This window comes from Pseudophryne corroboree, chromosome 2 (assembly GCF_028390025.1).
Source record: "Pseudophryne corroboree isolate aPseCor3 chromosome 2, aPseCor3.hap2, whole genome shotgun sequence".
Lineage (NCBI taxonomy): Eukaryota > Metazoa > Chordata > Amphibia > Anura > Myobatrachidae > Pseudophryne > Pseudophryne corroboree.
The window spans coordinates 489,002,803-489,022,760 of record NC_086445.1 but is presented as its reverse complement, the minus strand read 5'-3'; the positions used below and the strand labels follow the sequence as shown (position 1 = coordinate 489,022,760).

General features: G+C 47.7%; 1 protein-coding gene across 5 annotated transcripts in view; it reads left to right on the top strand.

Annotated features, from left to right (window-relative positions):
• TRIM37 (tripartite motif containing 37) overlaps positions 1 to 19,958 on the top strand; it is a 436,939-nt gene that overhangs the window by 81,100 nt on the left and 335,881 nt on the right. For all 5 annotated transcript variants that reach the window (XM_063953906.1, XM_063953907.1, XM_063953909.1 and 2 more), the window contains one exon: positions 17,447 to 17,570. In XM_063953906.1, coding sequence (XP_063809976.1) covers positions 17,447 to 17,570 — 124 coding nt within the window. The remainder of the gene's footprint in view (positions 1 to 17,446; positions 17,571 to 19,958) is intronic.

The following is a 19,958-nucleotide window of genomic DNA, read 5'->3' as shown; positions in this document are numbered from 1 at the left end:
GAGGCAGAAGCAGAACCAACTTCCTCAGAGTTTCATGGCTCTGTTTCTGGCTGACAGGACACCATCAGCTCCTGAAGGGAATTGAACGCTAGCCGTGTCTAGATGCTCACTCCCACAGCACGCCGTCACCCCCCTCACAGAGCCAGAAGTCAGAAGACAGGTGAGTATGAGAAGAATGATCTTCAATCAAGTAAGTGACGGCTGAGGTGCGGCGCGGCTAGCGGGAGCTCAGCGCGCCATTGCTGCCCACACACACAGGCACTGCAGGGTGAGGGCAAAAGGGGGCATAAGATGCCGCTGGCACAGCCCTACCCCTGCCAGTATAAATATTGTCATGGATACTGAGGGGCGGAGCTTCTTCCTCAGGCAGCCAGCACACTACTAGAAACCATTTTCTCTCTCTACTCAGGCTGCAGAGAACACACTGGTCCTCTCCTCCACTTCTGACAAGTACAGGGTGCTATAAAGGGGGGGCACAAAGCGATTGTGGTGCATTTGATAGTGTATATTACTATTTAAAAGCGCTTTTGGGCTGTGGACATACTGTGTTCACAGGCAATACTGGCGCTGGGCTTGTGAACTGGCTGCTCCTATCCTGTGTCCCTCTGACAGATTTTACTGTGGGGGGGGGTGGGGGTGGGGGGGGGGGGGGGGTGCACGGTGCACGTCTCAAGCTCCTCAGCCAGGATTGGATTCTGTCTGGCCTGGATCCCTGGGTGTTGCAAATAGTATCCCAGGGATACAAACTAGAGTTTCAAGACGTTCCCCCATGCCGATTTTTCAAATCGACCTTGCCAGCTTCTGCACCAGAGAGAGAAGCAGTAGCAGCGGCAATCCAAAAATTATGTGAAGACCAGGTTATAGTCCTGGTACCGTTGTCACAACAAGGGCGGGGTTTTTATTAAATCCTCTTTGTTGTTCCGAAGTCGGACGGCTCGGTCAGACCGATCCTAAATCTAAAAGATCTGAATTTCTTCCTGAAAAGGTTCAAGTACAAGATGGAAGCACTTCGGGTGGGGATTGCCAGTCTGGAGGAGGGGGACTACTTGGTGTCGGTGGACATAAAGGATGCTTACCTGCATGTTCCCATTTATCCTCCTCACCAGGCTTATCTGAGATTCGCGATTCAGGATTGCCATTACCAATTCCAGACGTTACCTTTCGGTCTCTCCACGGCGCCGAGGGTATTCACCAAGGTGATGGCGGAGATGATGGTCCTCCTTCGTCAGAAAGGAGTCAATATAATCCCTTATCTGGACGACCTCCTGATAAAGGCGAGATCCAGGGAGCAGTTGTTACAAAACATATCCCTCTCCCTGTCAATACTCCAACAACACGGGTAAATAAATTACCCAAAGTCATAGTTGGAACCGACGACAAGGTTGTCTTTCCTCGGGATGATTCTGGACACAGAAGTTCAGAGAGTATTTCTTCCGTGGGAAAAGGCTTTGGAAATCCAGAAAATGGTAAAACAGATATTGAAACCATCAAGTCTGTCAATCCATCAGTGCATTCGGTTGTTGGGGAAGATGGTGGCGGCCTACGAGGCCATACAGTTTGGCAGGTTCCATGCCAGAGTTTTCCAGTGGGACCTGTTGGACAAGTGGTCGGGGTCACACCTACACATGCACATAAATATAACCCTGGCGTCAAAAACCAGGATTTCGCTCCTGTGGTGGTTGCACAGCTCTCGCCTGCAGGGACGCAGGTTCGGGATTCAGGACTGGGTCCTAGTAACCACGGATGCAAGTCTCCGAGGCTGGGGAGCAGTCACTCGGGGAGAAAACTTCCAGGGACGTTGGTCACAACAGGAAGCCTGCCTTCACATAAACGTTCTGGAGCTAAGAGCCATTTACAACGGCCTTCAACAAGCGGTACATCTTCTTCAAGACCGTCCCGTGCAGATCCAGGCTGACAATGTAACAGCAGTCGCATACATAAACAGGCAGGGCGGAACGAAAAGCAGAACGGCAATGGCAGAGGCGACAAAAATACTCCGCTGGGCAGAAAAACATCTACAAGCTCTGTCGGTAATATTCATTCTGGGAGTAGACAACTGGGAAGCAGACTTCCTCAGCAGACACGATCTCCATCCAGGAGAGTGGGGCCTCCACCAAGAAGTCTTAGCAGAGGTGACAAGTCTTTGGGGAGTTCCTCAAATAGACATAATGGCATCTCGTCTCAACAAGAAGCTTCAGAGATACTGTTCCAGGTCGAGAGACCCTCGAGCAGTAGCAGTGGATGCACTGGTGACCCAGTGAGTGTTTCCGTCAGTGTATGTTTTGCCTCCACTTCCGCTGAGCCCAAAAATACTCAGGATCATAAGAAAGACAAGGGTTCGAGCAATCTTCATTGCCCCAGACTGGCCAAGAAGTGCTTGGTACCCAGATCTTCAGCAGTTACTCATAGGAGATCCTCGGCATCTTCCTCCTCGGGAGGACCTGCTGCAGCAGGGGCCCTGTGTGTACCAAGACTTACCGCGGCTACGTTTGACGGCATGGCTGTTGAGCGCTGTATCCTAGCCAGGAAGGGTATTCCTAAGGAGGTCATCCCCACCCTTATTCAGGCCAGAAAGGGAGTAACGTCAAAACATTACCACTGTATTTGGAGAAAATGTGTCTTGGATTGAATCCAAGAAAGCTCCTACGGAAGAGTTTCACTTAGGACGTTTTCTTCATTTTTTGCAGGATGGTGTGGAGACGGGCCTATGATTGGGATCAATCAAGGTCCAGATTTCAGCCTTGTCAGTGTTCTTCCAAAAACAATTGGCCTCCCTTCCAGAGGTTCAGACCTTCGTGAAAGGGGTTCTGCACATCCAGCCTCCATTCGTGCCTCCAGTGGAACCATGGGACCTTAACGTGGTATTGCAGTTCCTTCAATCGGATTGGTGTGAGCCTCTACAAAAGAGAGTTGATGTCTCTCACTTGGAAAGTGGTGATGCTTTTGGCATTGGCATCTGCAAGGCGGGTGTCGGAATTGGGAGCCTTGTCTCACAAGAGCCCTTACCTGATTTTCCATGAAGATAGCGCAGAGTTGCGAACTCGCCAACATTTTCTTCCGAAGGTGGTTTCTGCTTTTCACATAAACCAACCTATTGTGGTGCCAATAGTTACTGACACATTCACTGATTTAAAGTCTCTAGATGTGGTTAGAGCTTTGAAAATTTATGTTGCTAGAACAGCTCGTATAAGGAAAACAGAGGCTCTGTTTGTCCTGTATGATCACAACAAGATTGGCTGTCCCGCTTCCAAGCAGACTATTGCACGTTGGATTAGAAATACGATTCAGCAAGCTTATAGTACGGCTGGATTGCCGTTACCGACGTCAGTTAAGGACCACTCCACTAGGAAGGTGGGCTCATCCTGGGCGGCTGCCTGGGGGGTCTCGGCATTACAACTTTGCTGAGCAGCTACTTGGTCAAGGTCAAACACATTTGCTAAGTTCTACAAGTTTGACACCTTGGCCGATGAGGACCTCAAGTTTGGTCAATTGGTGCTGCAGGGTCATCCGCACTCTCCCGCCCGTACTGGAGCTTTGGTATAGACCCCATGGTCTTGATGTCGTCCCCAGCATTCTCTAGGACGTATGAGAAAATAGGATTTTGATAACGTACCGGTAAATCCTTTTCTCCTAGTCCGTAGAGGATGCTGGGCGCCCGTCCCAGTGCGTACTTTACCTGCAGTTTAGTTATTACAGTTACACAAGTTGTGTTATCTTGGTTTCAGCATGTTGCTGCAATTAGTTCATGCCTGTTGGCGTGTGTTATGTTGAATGCCATGTGTGTGGCATGGTTGAGGGTGTGAGTTGGTAGATATCTCACCACTAGTTAAGTAATTCCTTTCCTCGAAATGTCAGTCTCCCTGGGCACAGTTCCTACAACTGAGGTCTGGAGGAGGGGCATAGAGGGAGGAGCCAGTTCACACCCAATGAAAAGTCTTTAGAGTGCCCATGTCTCCTGCGGATCCCGTCTATACCCCATGGTCTTGATGTCGTCCCCAGCATCCTCTACGGACTAGGAGAAAAGGATTTACCGGTAGGTTATCAAAATCCTATTTTAACATTTATCATGAACATTGTAAGAACTGTATAATAGAAATTTTGTTCAGTTCTGTCTGTACAGAATTACTGTTGTCGCTAGATGATTTTTTTTTAAACAGTAGCAAATTGGCAAACCTATAATTGAGTAATACAGACTCTTACAGTGAGCACTTCACTATAATAATGAAGTTGCCCTTATTGAAATCAATATGCCTGTTTTGGATTGTATCGGAATCCCGGCACTTGGGATGGCGGCGGTAAGAATACAGACAGCGGCATCCTGACACACAGTAGTCTATCCCTCCCTTCCCACAGCCTAACCCTAATTTCTCTGATGTCCTAGTGGATGCTGGGTACTCCGTAAGGACCATGGGGAATAGACGGGCTCCGCAGGAGACTGGGCACTCTTAAAAGAAAGATTAGGTACTATATCTGGTGTGCACTGGCTCCTCCCTCTATGCCCGTCCTCCAGACCTCAGTTAGAATCTGTGCCCGGCCAGAGCTAGATGCACCTAGTGGGCTCTCCTGAGCTTACTAGAAAAGAAAGTATTTTTTAGGTTTTTTATTTTCAGTGAGATCTGCTGGCAACAGACTCACTGCTACGAGGGACTGAGGGGAGAGAAGCAAACCTACCGGCTTGCAGCTAGCTTGTGCTTCTAAGGCTACTGGACACCATTAGCTCCAGAGGGATCGAACACAGGGCCCGACCTCGATCGTCCGTTCCCGGAGCCGCGCCGCCGTCCCCCTTGCAGAGCCAGAAGACGGAAGAACCAGGAGAAAATCGGCGGCTGAAGACTCCGGTCTTCAATAAGGTAGCGCACAGCACTGCAGCTGTGCGCCATTGCTCCCACAGCACACCACACGCTCCGGTCACTGGTGGGTGCAGTGCGCTGGGGGGGCGGGGGGGGCGCCCTCGGCTGCAATAAGTATACCTTTTGGCAAATGTGCACATAATACAGTTATAAACTGTATATGTGCCTAATCCCCCGCCATTAACATTATTAAAAAAGCGGGAGAATCCCGCCGCGGAGGGGGCGGGACTATCTCCCTCAGCACACCGGCGCCATTTTCTCTTGACAGCTCCGCTGGAAGGACACTCCCCAGGCTCTCCCCTGCAGTATACACTACAAGAAGGGTAAAAAAGAGAGGGGGGGGCACATAAATTTAGGCGCAAAAGGTGATATAAGCATCTATTGGGGGAAAATTCACTTTGTGGTACAGTAAATCCCTCTGTTATATAGCGCTCTGGTGTGTGCTGGCATACTCTCTCTCTGTCTCCCCAAAGGACTTTGTGGGGTCCTGTCCTCAGTCAGAGCATTCCCTGTGTGTGTGCGGTGTGTCGGTACGGCTGTGTCGACATGGTTGATGAGGACGCTTACGTGGAGGCGGAGCAAGAGCCGATAAGTGTGATGTCGCCCCCTGCGGGGCCGACACCAGAGTGGATGGATATGTGAAAGGTATTAACCGACAGTGTCAACTCCTTGCAAAAAAGGTTCGATGACGTAACAGCTTTGGGACAGCCGGCATCTCAGCCCGCGCCTGCCCAGGCGTCTCAGAGGCCATCAGGGGCTCAAAAACGCCCACTACCTCAGATGGCAGACACAGTTGTCGACACCCAGTCTGACTCCAGTGTAGACGAGGATGAGACAAATGTACAGTCCACAAGGGCCATCCGATGCATGATTACGGCAATGAAAAATGTGTTGCACATTTCTGACATTAACCCGGTTACCACTAAAAAGGGTATTATGTTTGGGGAGAAAAAGCAGCCAGTGACTTTCCCCCCATCTGATGAGTTAAATGAATTGTGTGAAGAAGCGTGGTGTTCCCCAGATAAGAAATTAGTGATTTCTAAGAGGTTACTAATGGCGTACCCTTTCCCGCCAACGGACAGGTTACGTTGGTAAACATCCCCTAGGGTGGACAAGGCGCTCACACGCTTATCAAAAAAGGTGGCACTGCCGTCTCAGGATACGGCCGCCTTAAAGGAGCCTGCAGATAGAAAGCAGGAGGCTATCCTGAAGTCTGTGTATACACACTCAGGTACTATACTGAGACTTGCAATTGCTTCAGCATGGATGTGTAGTGCTGCAGCTGCTTGGTCTGATACCCTGTCAGATAACATCTGACAGGGTATCCCTTGACAGGGATACTATTTTGCTAACCATAGAGCATATTAAAGACGTCGTCTTATATATGAGGGATGCACAGAGGGACATTTGCCGGCTGGCATCTAGAATTAATGCAATGTCCATTTCTGCCAGGAGAGTATTATGGACTCGGCAGTGGACAGGTGATGCTGATTCTAAAAGGCACATGGAGGTTTTGCCTTATAAGGGTGAGGAATTGTTTGGGGATGGTCTCTCGGACCTCGTATCCACAGCAACAGCTGGGAAGTCGACTATTTTACCTCAGGTTCCCTCACAGCCTAAGAAAGCACCGTATTATCAAGTACAGTCCTTTCGGCCTCAGAAAGGCAAGCGGGTCAGAGGCGCGTCCTTTCTGCCCAGAGGCAGGGGTAGAGGGAAAAAGCTGCACCAGACAGCCGGTTCGCAGGAACAAAAATCCTCCCCTGCTTCCACTAAGTCCACCGCATGACGCTGGGGCTCCACAGGTGGAGCCAGGTGCGGTGGGGGCGCGTCTCCGGAACTTCAGCGACTAGTGGGTTCGCTCACAGGTGGATCTCTGGGTTCTACAAGTGGTATCTCAGGGATACAAGCTGGAGTTCGAGGCGTCTCCCCCTCGCCGTTACCTCAAATCAGCCTTGCCAGCTGCTCCCAAGGAAAGGGAGGTAGTACTGGCGGCAATTCACAAGCTGTACCTTCAGCAGGTGATAATCAAAGTTCCCCTCCTTCAACAGGGACGTGGTTACTATTCCACAATGTTTGTGGTACCGAAACCAGACGGTTCGGTGAGACCCATTCTAAATTTGAAATCCTTGAACACTTATATAAGGAATTCAAGTTCAAAATGGAATCGCTCAGGGCGGTTATTGCAAGCCTGGAAGAGGGGGATTTTATGGTGTCACTGGACATCAAGGATGCTTACCTACATGTCCCCATTTACCCACCTCACCAGGAGTAGCTCAGGTTTGTGGTACAGGACTGTCATTACCAATTCCAGACGTTGCCGTTTGGTCTGTCCACGGCACCGAGGGTATTTACCAAGGTAATGGCCGAAATGATGATACTCCTTCGAAAGAAGGGAGTTATAATTATCCCGTACTTGTACGATCTCATTATAAAGGCAAGGTCCAAGAAGCAGTTGTTAGTCGGAGTAGCACTATCTCGGGAAGTGCTACAACAGCACGGCTGGATTCTGAATATCCCAAAGTCGCAGCTGATTCCTACGACGCGTCTGCTGTTCTTGGGCATGATTCTGGACACAGAACAGAAGAAGGTGTTTCTCCCGGAGGAGAAGGCCCAGGAATTGTCATCTCGGGTCAGGGACCTCCTGAAACCAAAACAGGTGTCGGTGCATCACTGCACGCGAGTCCTGGGAAAGATGGTAGCTTCTTACGAAGCAATTCCCTTCGGCAGGTTCCATGCAAGGATCTTTCAGTGCGATCTGTTAGACAAGTGGTCCGGATCGCATCTTCAGATGCATCGGTTGATCACCCTGTCCCCGAGGGCCAGGGTGTCTCTGCTGTGGTGGCTGCAGAGTGCTCATCTTCTCAAGGGCCGCAGATTCAGCATTCAGGACTGGGTCCTGGTGACCACGGATGCAAGCCTCCGAGGTTGGGGGGCAGTCACTCAGGGAAGAAACTTCCAAGGACAGTGGTCGAGTCAGGAGACTTCCCTACACATAAATATTCTGGAACTAAGGGCCATTTACAATGCCCTGAGTCAAGCAGAACCCCTGCTTCAAAACCAACCGGTGCTGATTCAGTCAGACAACATCACGGCGGTCGCCCATGTAAACCGACAGGGCGGCACAAGAAGCAGGATGGCGATGGCAGAAGCCACAAGGATTCTTCGATGGGCGGAGAATCACGTGCTAGCACTGTCAGCGGTGTTCATTCCGGGAGTGGACAACTGGGAAGCAGACTTCCTCAGCAGGCACGACCTCCACCCGGGAGAGTGGGGACTTCATCCAGAAGTCTTCAAGCTGATTGTAAATCGTTGGGAAAGGCCACAGGTGGACATGATGGCGTCCCGCCTCAACAAAAAGCTAAAAAGATATTGCGCCAGGTCAAGGGACCCTCAGGCGATAGCTGTGGACGCTCTAGTGACACCGTGGGTGTACCAGTCGGTTTATGTGTTCCCTCCTCTTCCTCTCATACCAAAGGTACTGAGGATAATAAGAAAGAGAGGAGTAAGAACTATACTCATCGTTCCGGATTGGCCAAGAAGAACTTGGTACCCGGAACTACAAGAAATGATCTCAGAGGACCCTTGGCCTCTGCCGCTCCGACAGGACCTGCTACAGCAGGGGCCCTGTCTGTTCCAAGACTTACCGCGGCTGCGTTTGACGGCATGGCGGTTGAACGCCGGATCCTAATGGAAAAGGGCATTCCAGATGAAGTCATTCCTACGCTGATAAAAGCTAGGAAGGATGTGACAGCAAAACATTATCACCGCATATGGCGAAAATATGTTGCTTGGTGTGAGGCCAGGAAGGCCCCAACAGAGGAATTTCAGCTGGGTCGATTTCTGCACTTCCTACAGTCAGGAGTGACTATGGGCCTAAAATTGGGTTCCATTAAAGTCCAGATTTCGGCCTGTCTATTTTCTTTCAAAAAGAACTGGCTTCACTGCCTGAAGTTCAGACGTTTGTTAAGAAAGTGCTGCATATTCAGCCCCCTTTTGTGCCTCCAGTGGCACCTTGGGATCTCAGCGTTGTGTTGGATTTCCTAAAATCACATTGGTTTGAGCCACTTCAGACCGTGGAGTTGAAGTATCTCACGTGGAAGGTAGTCATGCTGTTGGCCTTGGCCTCAGCTAGGCGTGTGTCAGAATTGGCGGCTTTGTCCTGTAAAAGCCCATATCTGATTTTCCATATGGACAGGGCAGAATTGAGGACTCGTCCCCAATTTCTCCCAAAGGTGGTATCAGCGTTTCATTTGAACCAACCTATTGTGGTGCCTGCGGCTACTCGGGACTTGGAGGATTCCAAGTTGCTGGACATAGTCCGGGCCCTGAAAATCTATGTTTCCAGGACGGCTAGAGTCAGAAAAACTGACTCGCTGTTTATCCTGCATGCACCCAACAAGCTGGGTGCTCCTGCTTCAAAGCAGACTATTGCTCGCTGGATCTGTAGCACGATTCAACTTGCACATTCTGCGGCTGGACTGCCGCATCCTAAATCAGTAAAAGCCCATTCCACGAGGAAGGTGGGCTCTTCTTGGGCGGCTGCCCGAGGGGTCTCGGCTTTACAACTTTGCCGAGCTGCTACTTGGTCGGGATCAAACACTTCTGCAAAATTCTACAAGTTGGATACCCTGGCTGAGGAGGACCTTGAGTTTGCTCATTCGGTGCTGCAGAGTCATCCGCACTCTCCCGCCCGTTTGGGAGCTGTGGTATAATCCCCATGGTCCTTACGGAGTACCCAGCATCCACTAGGACGTCAGAGAAAATAAGAATTTACTCACCGGTAATTCTATTTCTCGTAGTCCGTAGTGGATGCTGGGAGCCCGTCCCAAGTGCGGACTTTCTGCAATACATGTATATAGTTATTGCTTAACTATAGGGTTATTGTTATGAGCCATCTGTTGAATGAGGCTCAGTTGTTGTTCATACTGTTAACTGGGTATAGTTATCACAAGTTGTACGGTGTGATTGGTATGAGTCTTACCCTGGATTCCAAATCCTTTCCTAGTAATGTCAGCTCTTCCGGGCACAGTTTCCCTAACAGAGGTCTGGAGGAGGGGTATAGAGGGAGGAGCCAGTGCACACCAGATATAGTACCTAATCTTTCTTTTAAGAGTGCCCAGTCTCCTGCGGAGCCCGTCTATTCCCCATGGTCCTTACGAAGTACCCAGCATCCACTACGGACTACGAGAAATAGAATTACCGGTGAGTAAATTCTTATTTTCCCCCAGCCTAACCCTCCCTCCCCACATTCTAAACCAAACCCTGCCCCCTTAGTCCCTAACCCTATCCCCTCCTTTTTAGTGCTTATCATTTGGCTGACGGTCCACAAGGTTGGTTTTCTTCCTTCTCAAGCTCTACATAATGAGTCTTGAACCTGCTGCCATCCAGCTGCTGTGGAACTACACATCCCAGCATGCCCTGCCACAATCTTATTAAGGCATGCTAAAACTGAGGCAGGGCATGCTGGGATATGTAGTTCCTGAGCAGCTTGAGGGACGCAGGTTGAAGACCCATGATGTAGAGCTTGAGTAGGAAGAAAGCCAACCTTGTGGACCGTCGGCCAGATGATAGCTGGACTTAAACTGGGTACACAATATATCTTAGTATTTTCGATCAATCTGAACGACCATTGAATTATGTGTATATCCAATCCGTTGTTCATTGCATTGTCCCATTGGATGTTCTGCACGTCCAATAGGACAATTCCACAGACCACACAGTATTGTTGCATGTACATGAAACATTATATTGCGGTGTGCAATGTATAAGGGTCTATTCAATTCATGTTGCTTCCTCTCTGACGGAGAGTATCCAAAAATGCAGTATTCAATTATTGGGCAAATCCGACTGGTTTTGCCAGTTTTTGACAATGCCAGTCCAACTTTTTTTTAAAAGTCGGATTGACATTGTCGAAAACGAGACTAAAACCTGTCAGATTTGGCCGCAAATCTGACAAAATACGTTTATCCGCGGCTAATCTGCCGATCCATGTGTTTTCCGACAAGTTGGAAAAACGGCAGCCTGTTTTCGACCTAAAGTCGGAAACTGCCGTCTATACGACTAGACGGCAGTTTCGACTTCAATTGAATAGACCCCATAGTGTAGTGGGTGGCAATGTGATATATCGTACATCGCATCGCAGGGTCGCACCGTCGTTTAGTTGTATACCCAGCTTTAAAAAGAGTATTTTGTTCTTTAAGTGAAAATGAGCAAACTATAGATGCATACACACCAGCTGCGAAAATGAGCAATGTCGCTCACTTTCTCGGCAAGTGTGTATGCCACCGCCGACCAGTGATGTGCGGCCCCATTGGTCGTTAACGACCCTCGCTGTCCGCCGTTCAGGCAACTCAATTTGGACTGTTGTCCAAGAGCTTCCTGCATGGCCCGGCCGCTGCGTGATGCCGCTGAATGATATGAACGTCTTATCTCTCAGTGTGTATGCCCGGCCGGCCTGGGAGCGGAAACATTAGGCGACGTCGCTCATAGATCATGTCGCCTAGTGTGTACCCACCTTTATCATGTCTTTACATTTTACAGGATTCTTAGAGACAGAGCTTTCAACAAAAGGTTAGAATATATGTACTTGTGTTTTCTTGATCATCTTTGTTTCTTTCTATTTCCAGATATATTTAATTTGCTATACTGTGTGATATTTTGCTATATATATATATATATATATTTCTCTAACGTCCTAGTGGATGCTGGGGACTCCGAAAGGACCATGGGGAATAGCGGCTCCGCAGGAGACTGGGCACAAAAGTAAAAGCTTTAGGACTACCTGATGTGCACTGGCTCCTCCCCCTATGACCCTCCTCCAAGCCTCAGTTAGATTTTTGTGCCCGAACGAGAAGGGTGCAATCTAGGTGGCTCTCCTGAGCTGCTTAGAGTAAAAGTTTAAAGTAGGTTTTTTATTTTCAGTGAGACCTGCTGGCAACAGGCTCACTGCACCGAGGGACTAAGGAGAGAAGAAGCGAACTCACCTGCGTGCAGAGTGGATTGGGCTTCTTAGGCTACTGGACATTAGCTCCAGAGGGACGATCACAGGCCCAGCCATGGATGGGTCCCAGAGCCGCGCCGCCGGCCCCCTTACAGAGCCAGAAGACTGAAGAGGTCCGGAAAATCGGCGGCAGAAGACGTCCTGTCTTCAATAAGGTAGCGCACAGCACCGCAGCTGTGCGCCATTGCTCTCAGCACACTTCACACTCCGGTCACTGAGGGTGCAGGGCGCTGGGGGGGGGCGCCCTGAGATGCAATAAAAACACCTTTTTTGGCAAAAAATACATCACATATAGCTCCTGGGCTATATGGATGCATTTAACCCCTGCCAATTTTTCCATAAAAAAGCGGGAGAAAGGCCGCCGAGAAGGGGGCGGAGCCTATCTCCTCAGCACACTGGCGCCATTTTTTCCTCACAGCTCCGTTGGAGGAAGGCTCCCTGACTCTCCCCTGCAGTCCTGTACTACAGAAACAGGGTAAAACAAGATAGGGGGGGCACTAATTTGGCAGATAAATATATACAGCAGCTATATCAGGGAAAAACACTTATATAAGGTTATCCCTATATATATATATAGCGCTCTGGTGTGTGCTGGCAAACTCTCCCTCTGTCTCCCCAAAGGGCTAGTGGGGTCCTGTCCTCTGTCAGAGCATTCCCTGTGTGTGTGCTGTGTGTCGGTACGTTGTGTCGACATGTATGAGGAGGAAAATGGTGTGGAGGCGGAGCAATTGCCTGTGTTAGTGATGTCACCCCCTAGGGAGTCGACACCTGACTGGATGGTCTTATGGAAAGAATTACGTGATAGTGTCAGCACTTTACAAAAGACTGTTGACGACATGAGACAGCCGGCAAATCAATTAATACCTGTGCAGGCGTCTCAAACACCGTCAGGGGCTCTAAAACGCCCGTTACCTCAGGTTGATACAGACACTGACACGGACACTGACTCCAGTGTCGACGGTGAGGAAACAAACGTATTTTCCAGTAGGGCCACACGTTACATGATCACGGCAATGAAGGAGGTTTTGAACATTTCTGATACTACAAGTACCACAAAAAAGGGTATTATGTGGGGTGTGAAAAAACTACCCGTAGTTTTTCCTGAATCAGATGAATTAAATGAGGTGTGTGATGAAGTGTGGGTTTCCCCCGATAAAAAACTGCTAATTTCTAAAAAATTATTGGCATTATACCCTTTCCCACCAGAGGTTAGGGCACTTTGGGAAACACCCCCTAGGGTAGATAAGGCGCTCACACGCTTATCAAAACAAGTGGCGTTACCGTCTCCTGATACGGCCGCCCTCAAGGAACCAGCTGATAGGAAGCTGGAAAATATCCTAAAAAGTATATACACACATACTGGTATTATACTGCGACCAGCAATCGCCTCAGCCTGGATGTGCAGTGCTGGGGTGGCTTGGTCGGATTCCCTGACTGAAAATATTGATACCCTGGACAGGGACAATATATTATTGACTATAGAGCATTTAAAGGATGCATTTCTATATATGCGAGATGCACAGAGGGATATTTGCACTCTGGCATCAAGAGTAAGTGCGATGTCCATTTCTGCCAGAAGAGGGTTATGGACGCGACAGTGGTCAGGTGATGCGGATTCCAAACGGCATATGGAAGTATTGCCGTATAAAGGGGAGGAGTTATTTGGGGTCGGTCTATCGGACCTGGTGGCAACGGCTGGGAAATCCACCTTTTTACCCCAGGTCACCTCTCAGCAGAAAAAGATACCGTCTTTTCAGGCTCAGTCCTTTCGTCCCCATAAGGGCAAGCGGGCAAAAGGCCACTCATATCTGCCCCGGGGCAGAGGAAGGGGAAAAAGACTGCAGCAGACAGCCTCTTCCCACGAACAGAAGCCCTCCCCCGCTTCTGCCAAGTCCTCAGCATGACGCTGGGGCCTTACAAGCGGACTCAGGCAAGGTGGGGGCCCGTCTCAAGAATTTCAGCGCGCAGTGGGCTCACTCGCAAGTGGACCCCTGGATCCTGCAGGTAGTATCTCAGGGGTACAAATTGGAATTCGAGACGTCTCCCCCTCGCCGGTTCCTGAAGTCTGCTTTACCAACGTCTCCCCCCGACAGGGAGGCGGTATTGGAAGCCATTCACAAGCTGTATTCCCAGCAGGTGATAATCAAGGTACCCCTCCTACAACAGGGAAAAGGGTATTATTCCACGCTGTTTGTGGTACCGAAGCCGGACGGCTCGGTGAGACCCATTTTAAATCTGAAATCCTTGAACACTTACATAAAAAGGTTCAAGTTCAAGATGGAGTCACTCAGAGCAGTGATAGCGAACCTGGAAGAAGGGGACTATATGGTGTCTCTGGACATCAAGGATGCTTACCTCCATGTCCCAATTTGCCCTTCTCACCAAGGGTACCTCAGGTTTGTGGTACAGAACTGTCACTATCCGTTTCAGACGCTGCCGTTTGGATTGTCCACGGCACCCCGGGTCTTTACCAAGATAATGGCCGAAATGATGATTCTTCTTCGAAGAAAAGGCGTCTTAATTATCCCTTACTTGGACGATCTCCTGATAAGGGCAAGGTCCAGAGAACAGTTGGAGGTCGGAGTAGCACTATCTCAAGTAGTACTACGACAGCACGGATGGATTCTAAATATTCCAAAATCGCAGCTGATTCCGACGACACGTCTGCTGTTCCTAGGGATGATTCTGGACACAGTACAGAAAAAGGTGTTTCTCCCGGAGGAGAAAGCCAGGGAGTTATCCGACCTAGTCAGGAACCTCCTAAGACCAGGCCAAGTGTCAGTGCATCAATGCACAAGGGTCCTGGGAAAGATGGTGGCTTCTTACGAAGCGATTCCATTCGGCAGATTCCACGCAAGAACTTTTCAGTGGGATCTGCTGGACAAATGGTCCGGATCGCATCTTCAAATGCATCAGCGGATAACCCTGTCTCCAAGGACAAGAGTGTCTCTCCTGTGGTGGTTACAGAGTGCTCATCTCCTAGAAGGCCGCAGATTCGGCATTCAGGATTGGGTCCTGGTGACCACGGATGCCAGCCTGAGAGGCTGGGGAGCAGTCACACAGGGAAAAAATTTCCAGGGCTTGTGGTCAAGCATGGAAACGTCACTTCACATAAATATCCTGGAACTAAGGGCCATTTACAATGCCCTAAGTCAGGCAAGGCCTCTGCTTCAGGGTCAGCCGGTGTTGATCCAGTCGGACAACATCACGGCAGTCGCCCACGTAAACAGACAGGGCGGCACAAGAAGCAGGAGGGCAATGACGGAAGTTGCAAGGATTCTTCGCTGGGCGGAAAATCATGTGATAGCACTGTCAGCAGTGTTCATTCCGGGAGTGGACAACTGGGAAGCAGACTTCCTCAGCAGACACAATCTTCACCCGGGGGAGTGGGGACTTCACCCAGAAGTCTTCCACATGATTGTGAACCGTTGGGAAAAACCAAAGGTGGACATGATGGCGTCCCGCCTCAACAAAAAACTGGACAGATATTGCGCCAGGTCAAGGGACCCTCAGGCAATAGCTGTGGACGCTCTGGTAACACCGTGGGTGTACCAGTCAGTATATGTGTTCCCTCCTCTGCCTCTCATACCCAAGGTACTGAGAATCATAAGAAGGAGAGGTGTAAAGACTATACTCGTGGCTCCGGATTGGCCAAGAAGGACTTGGTACCCGGAAATTCAAGAGATGCTCACGGAAGACCCGTGGCCTCTACCTCTAAGAAAGGACCTGCTCCAGCAGGGACCATGTCTGTTCCAAGACTTACCGCGGCTGCGTTTGACGGCATGGCGGTTGAACGCCGGATCCTGAAGGAAAAAGGCATTCCGGATGAAGTTATCCCTACCCTGATCAAAGCCAGGAAGGATGTAACTGTGCAACATTATCACCGTATTTGGCGTAAATATGTTGCGTGGTGTGAGGCCAGGAAGGCCCCTACAGAGGAATTTCAACTGGGTCGATTCCTGCATTTCCTGCAAACAGGACTGTCTATGGGCCTCAAATTAGGGTCCATTAAGGTTCAAATTTCGGCCCTGTCAATATTCTTCCAAAAAGAACTAGCTTCAGTTCCTGAAGTTCAGACGTTTGTCAAGGGGGTACTGCATATACAGCCTCCTTTTGTGCCTCCAGTGGCACCTTGGGATCTCAATGTAGTTTTGGGATTCCTAAAATCATATTGGTTTGAACCACTCACCACTGTGGACTTAAAATATCTCACGTGGAAAGTGGTAATGCTGTTAGCCCTGGCTTCAGCCAGGCGTGTATCAGAATTGGCGGCTTTATCCTATAAAAACCCTTACCTAATTTTTCATACGGATAGGGCAGAATTGAGGACTCGTCCTCAATTTCTCCCTAAGGTGGTTTCAGCATTTCACTTAAACCAGCCTATTGTGGTGCCTGCGGCTACTAGGGACTTGGAGGATTCCAAGTTGCTGGACGTAGTCAGGGCCCTGAAAATATATGTTTCCAGGACGGCTGGAGTCAGAAAATCTGACTCGCTGTTTATCCTGTATGCACCCAACAAGCTGGGTGCCCCTGCTTCTAAGCAGACGATTGCTCGTTGGATTTGTAGTACAATTCAGCTTGCACATTCTGTGGCAGGCCTGCCACAGCCAAAATCTGTAAAAGCCCATTCCACACGGAAAGTGGGCTCATCTTGGGCGGCTGCCCGAGGGGTCTCGGCTTTACAACTTTGCCGAGCAGCTACTTGGTCAGGGGCAAATACGTTTGCAAAATTATACAAATTTGATACCCTGGCTGAGGAGGACCTGGAGTTCTCTCATTCGGTGCTGCAGAGTCATCCGCACTCTCCCGCCCGTTTGGGAGCTGTGGTATAATCCCCATGGTCCTTTCGGAGTCCCCAGCATCCACTAGGACGTTAGAGAAAATAAGAATTTACTTACCGATAATTCTATTTCTCATAGTCCGTAGTGGATGCTGGGCGCCCATCCCAAGTGCGGATTGTCTGCAATACTTGTACATAGTTATTGTTACAAAAATCGGGTTATTATTGTTGTGAGCCATTTTTTCAGAGGCTCCTCTGTTATCATGCTGTTAACTGGGTTCAAATCACAAGTTGTACGGTGTGATTGGTGTGGCTGGTATGAGTCTTACCCGGGATTCAAAATCCTTCCTTATTGTGTACGCTCGTCCGGGCACAGTATCCTAACTGAGGCTTGGAGGAGGGTCATAGGGGGAGGAGCCAGTGCACACCAGGTAGTCCTAAAGCTTTTACTTTTGTGCCCAGTCTCCTGCGGAGCCGCTATTCCCCATGGTCCTTTCGGAGTCCCCAGCATCCACTACGGACTATGAGAAATAGAATTATCGGTAAGTAAATTCTTATTATATATATATATATATATATATATATATATATATATATATATATATATATATATATATATATATATATATGATATTAAGTCATTGGCTATGTTGGTGCTGTCAGGAAATGTATTTGTAAGAAAAAATAAGGCCAAGTGTAAAACCAAACATTTTATTAACCTGTACTTTTTAAGAACACAATCAAATATGTTTTGGAAATAATTGAACCATTAAAAATAAACTTCTAGTTTGCAAACAAGGAGACTTTGTGTTACAGGAGCGGAATGTGGAGGCTGTACGAGGGGCCAAGGATGAACGTGTTAGAGAGATTCGCAATGCTGTGGAGATGATGATTGCCAGACTAGACACCCAACTCAAAAACAAGCTCATTACTCTTATGGGTATGGCAATAAAGTGGTGGAAGCAGGACTTCAGATAAACTGTGTGAACGTACATAGATAATGTCATGCAAATGCTGGCAGAGAGCTCTCAAGTTTGATTGAACACATTGTTCTGTTGATCTTATTGCCTTATGCTCCCTGCTTTTTTGGGTAAAGTGCTGTCGCAATCTAAAATTGAATCTAGGGTTTTTCTGTATTTATTTTGGAATTGTTACCTGGTCACTGGCGAGCCTGAGTATGCCTTTACTAGAACCTTGGAGGTATATTTACTAAAGTGCGGGTTTACAAAAGTTGAGATGTTGCCCATAGCATCCAATCATATTCTGGTGGTTCTCTTTTAGAAGGTGCTAAATGATAAATAGAATCGGATTGGTTGCTATGGGCAACAGCTCCACATTTGAAATGCCTCACTTAAGCAAATCTACCACTTGTACTCCAGTTAAATCTGTTTGTTATAATTTTCCATTTGATCTTCCTTATGCTGTGCAGAATGTAGAAAAAATGTAGATCTGATCTTCTCTAAACACAGATTATCTCACCCCATGTTTAGACAATTGGGTTATTCCACATCAAATCAACACAGGTTTCAAACTGACCTTTTCAGATTATAATAAAATTTGGTATTCTAAATGCTGCCATGGGTGTAAAGAAACCCGGCCAATTCTTAGGCTGATATGTTCAATGGTTTTGAAGTTACTGTATATGCCTTTTTAAAGTTGCTTTCTTTTAATGAAAAATGTGCTATTATTTTTTTTTTTATAAATGGCACTTGCAGCTCACCTCATTATGCCATGGAGTTGGACAAGGTCTCATTTTAAACATCTTTTTATGGGCTTTAATTGGATATATAACAGCAGTATATTTCCATAATTTTTTTTTTCAAAAACTACGTTTTGTTTTTCTCAAAAAGCCAATATTTTACAGATTTAAAAAAAATAAAAAATTGTTCATACTGTTGTTAATAAATCTCTAAATTTTATTTTGGGATCATGATGGAATCACTTGCTATAAGCTTTCATTTTTCAGTGATTCATGAAAATTGTATTTAAAAATCAATAAACAATATTTTTTCCAGCTCACTACATTAGAGGAGTGCACGTTCCTGTTGAGGTGTGTTTGGGGACGACATTCTACAAACAGCGCCTGCTCCCACTTCTGTGCAGGTGCATAAACTACAGTGGAAAGATACTCCATGTGGAAAAACACTTAAATTGTGTTGAATGGGCCCTCGGTTTACATTTTCCTGGTCCACTACAAGTGGTCCAAGGACAGGATAGTTTTGGGTGGGCTTTAAATAGTGAAGAAAAGCCATTTGGTCACTAAGTTAAGCCCACTCAAACCTAAGCTGTCCCTGGACCATTTGTGTCACATTTGGAAAAAGCGGCAGATGCATCGGAAAAGTAGAAAATCTTTTTTTTGGTGATTTTTCTAATTTATTCTACAACAAGTATAAGTTTCCTCTGGAAGCAGTAGACGGCCACTGTGTTGTGTTCCAGACAGTCTGAAATAATAGCATAGCTAAGATGCTCAGTTTTGTTTTAAAACATTTTTTATTTTTTATGGAAACATACTGCTCTTATATATCAGATGAATGTCCATAACAAGAGATTTAAAATGAGACATTGTCCAACTCCCTAGCTCAATTAGGTGAGCTGCAAGTGCAATTTAAAAAACATTAATAGCACATTTTTCATGGAAAAAGTGCAGCTTTATAAGCATATAACTCCAAAACCGTTGAACCTATTTTCTTTACACCCGCGGCAGCATTTATTATACCAAATTTCACCACAATCTGAAACTGTCAGTCTGAAACCTGTGTTGATGTGGTGTGGAATAACCTGAGTGTGGTTTTTTCTCGTCAGCAGGTGCTCTCTGGATTCTCTGTGCCGGTGCACTTATTGAGCGCTCTGTTTAACACACAGACTTAAGATGGGCATACACAATACAGTTATCTGGTAGATCATCTTCCAGATCTGGCTGGTTGAATTGAAAATTTGGTAATGGATGAGAGCAAATGACAATTGACCATTTGCTCCTAAACGCTGGAAAACGGTTAAAAATGGTCTTTCATACAAATTGGTTAATCACGGATTTAACCATTTTGTCTGAACAACCGTTTTTATCCGTTTTCCAGTGTTTGGGAGGAAAGGGTCGATTGTCATTTGCTCCCATACATTACCAAATTTGCATACCAACCAGTCAGATCTGGCAGATAGCTGCCAGATAATTGTATAATACATACCCAGCTTAAGTAATAAAAGCTGCTGCTCAGTTCCGTCCTGCATGTTATTGCTTTAGCACTATTAAAATCGTATAATGTACTACTGATATTTTGGGCATGATTTGAACCCCTAACCAGGGCAATTGGAAATCCCCCCCCCCCACACA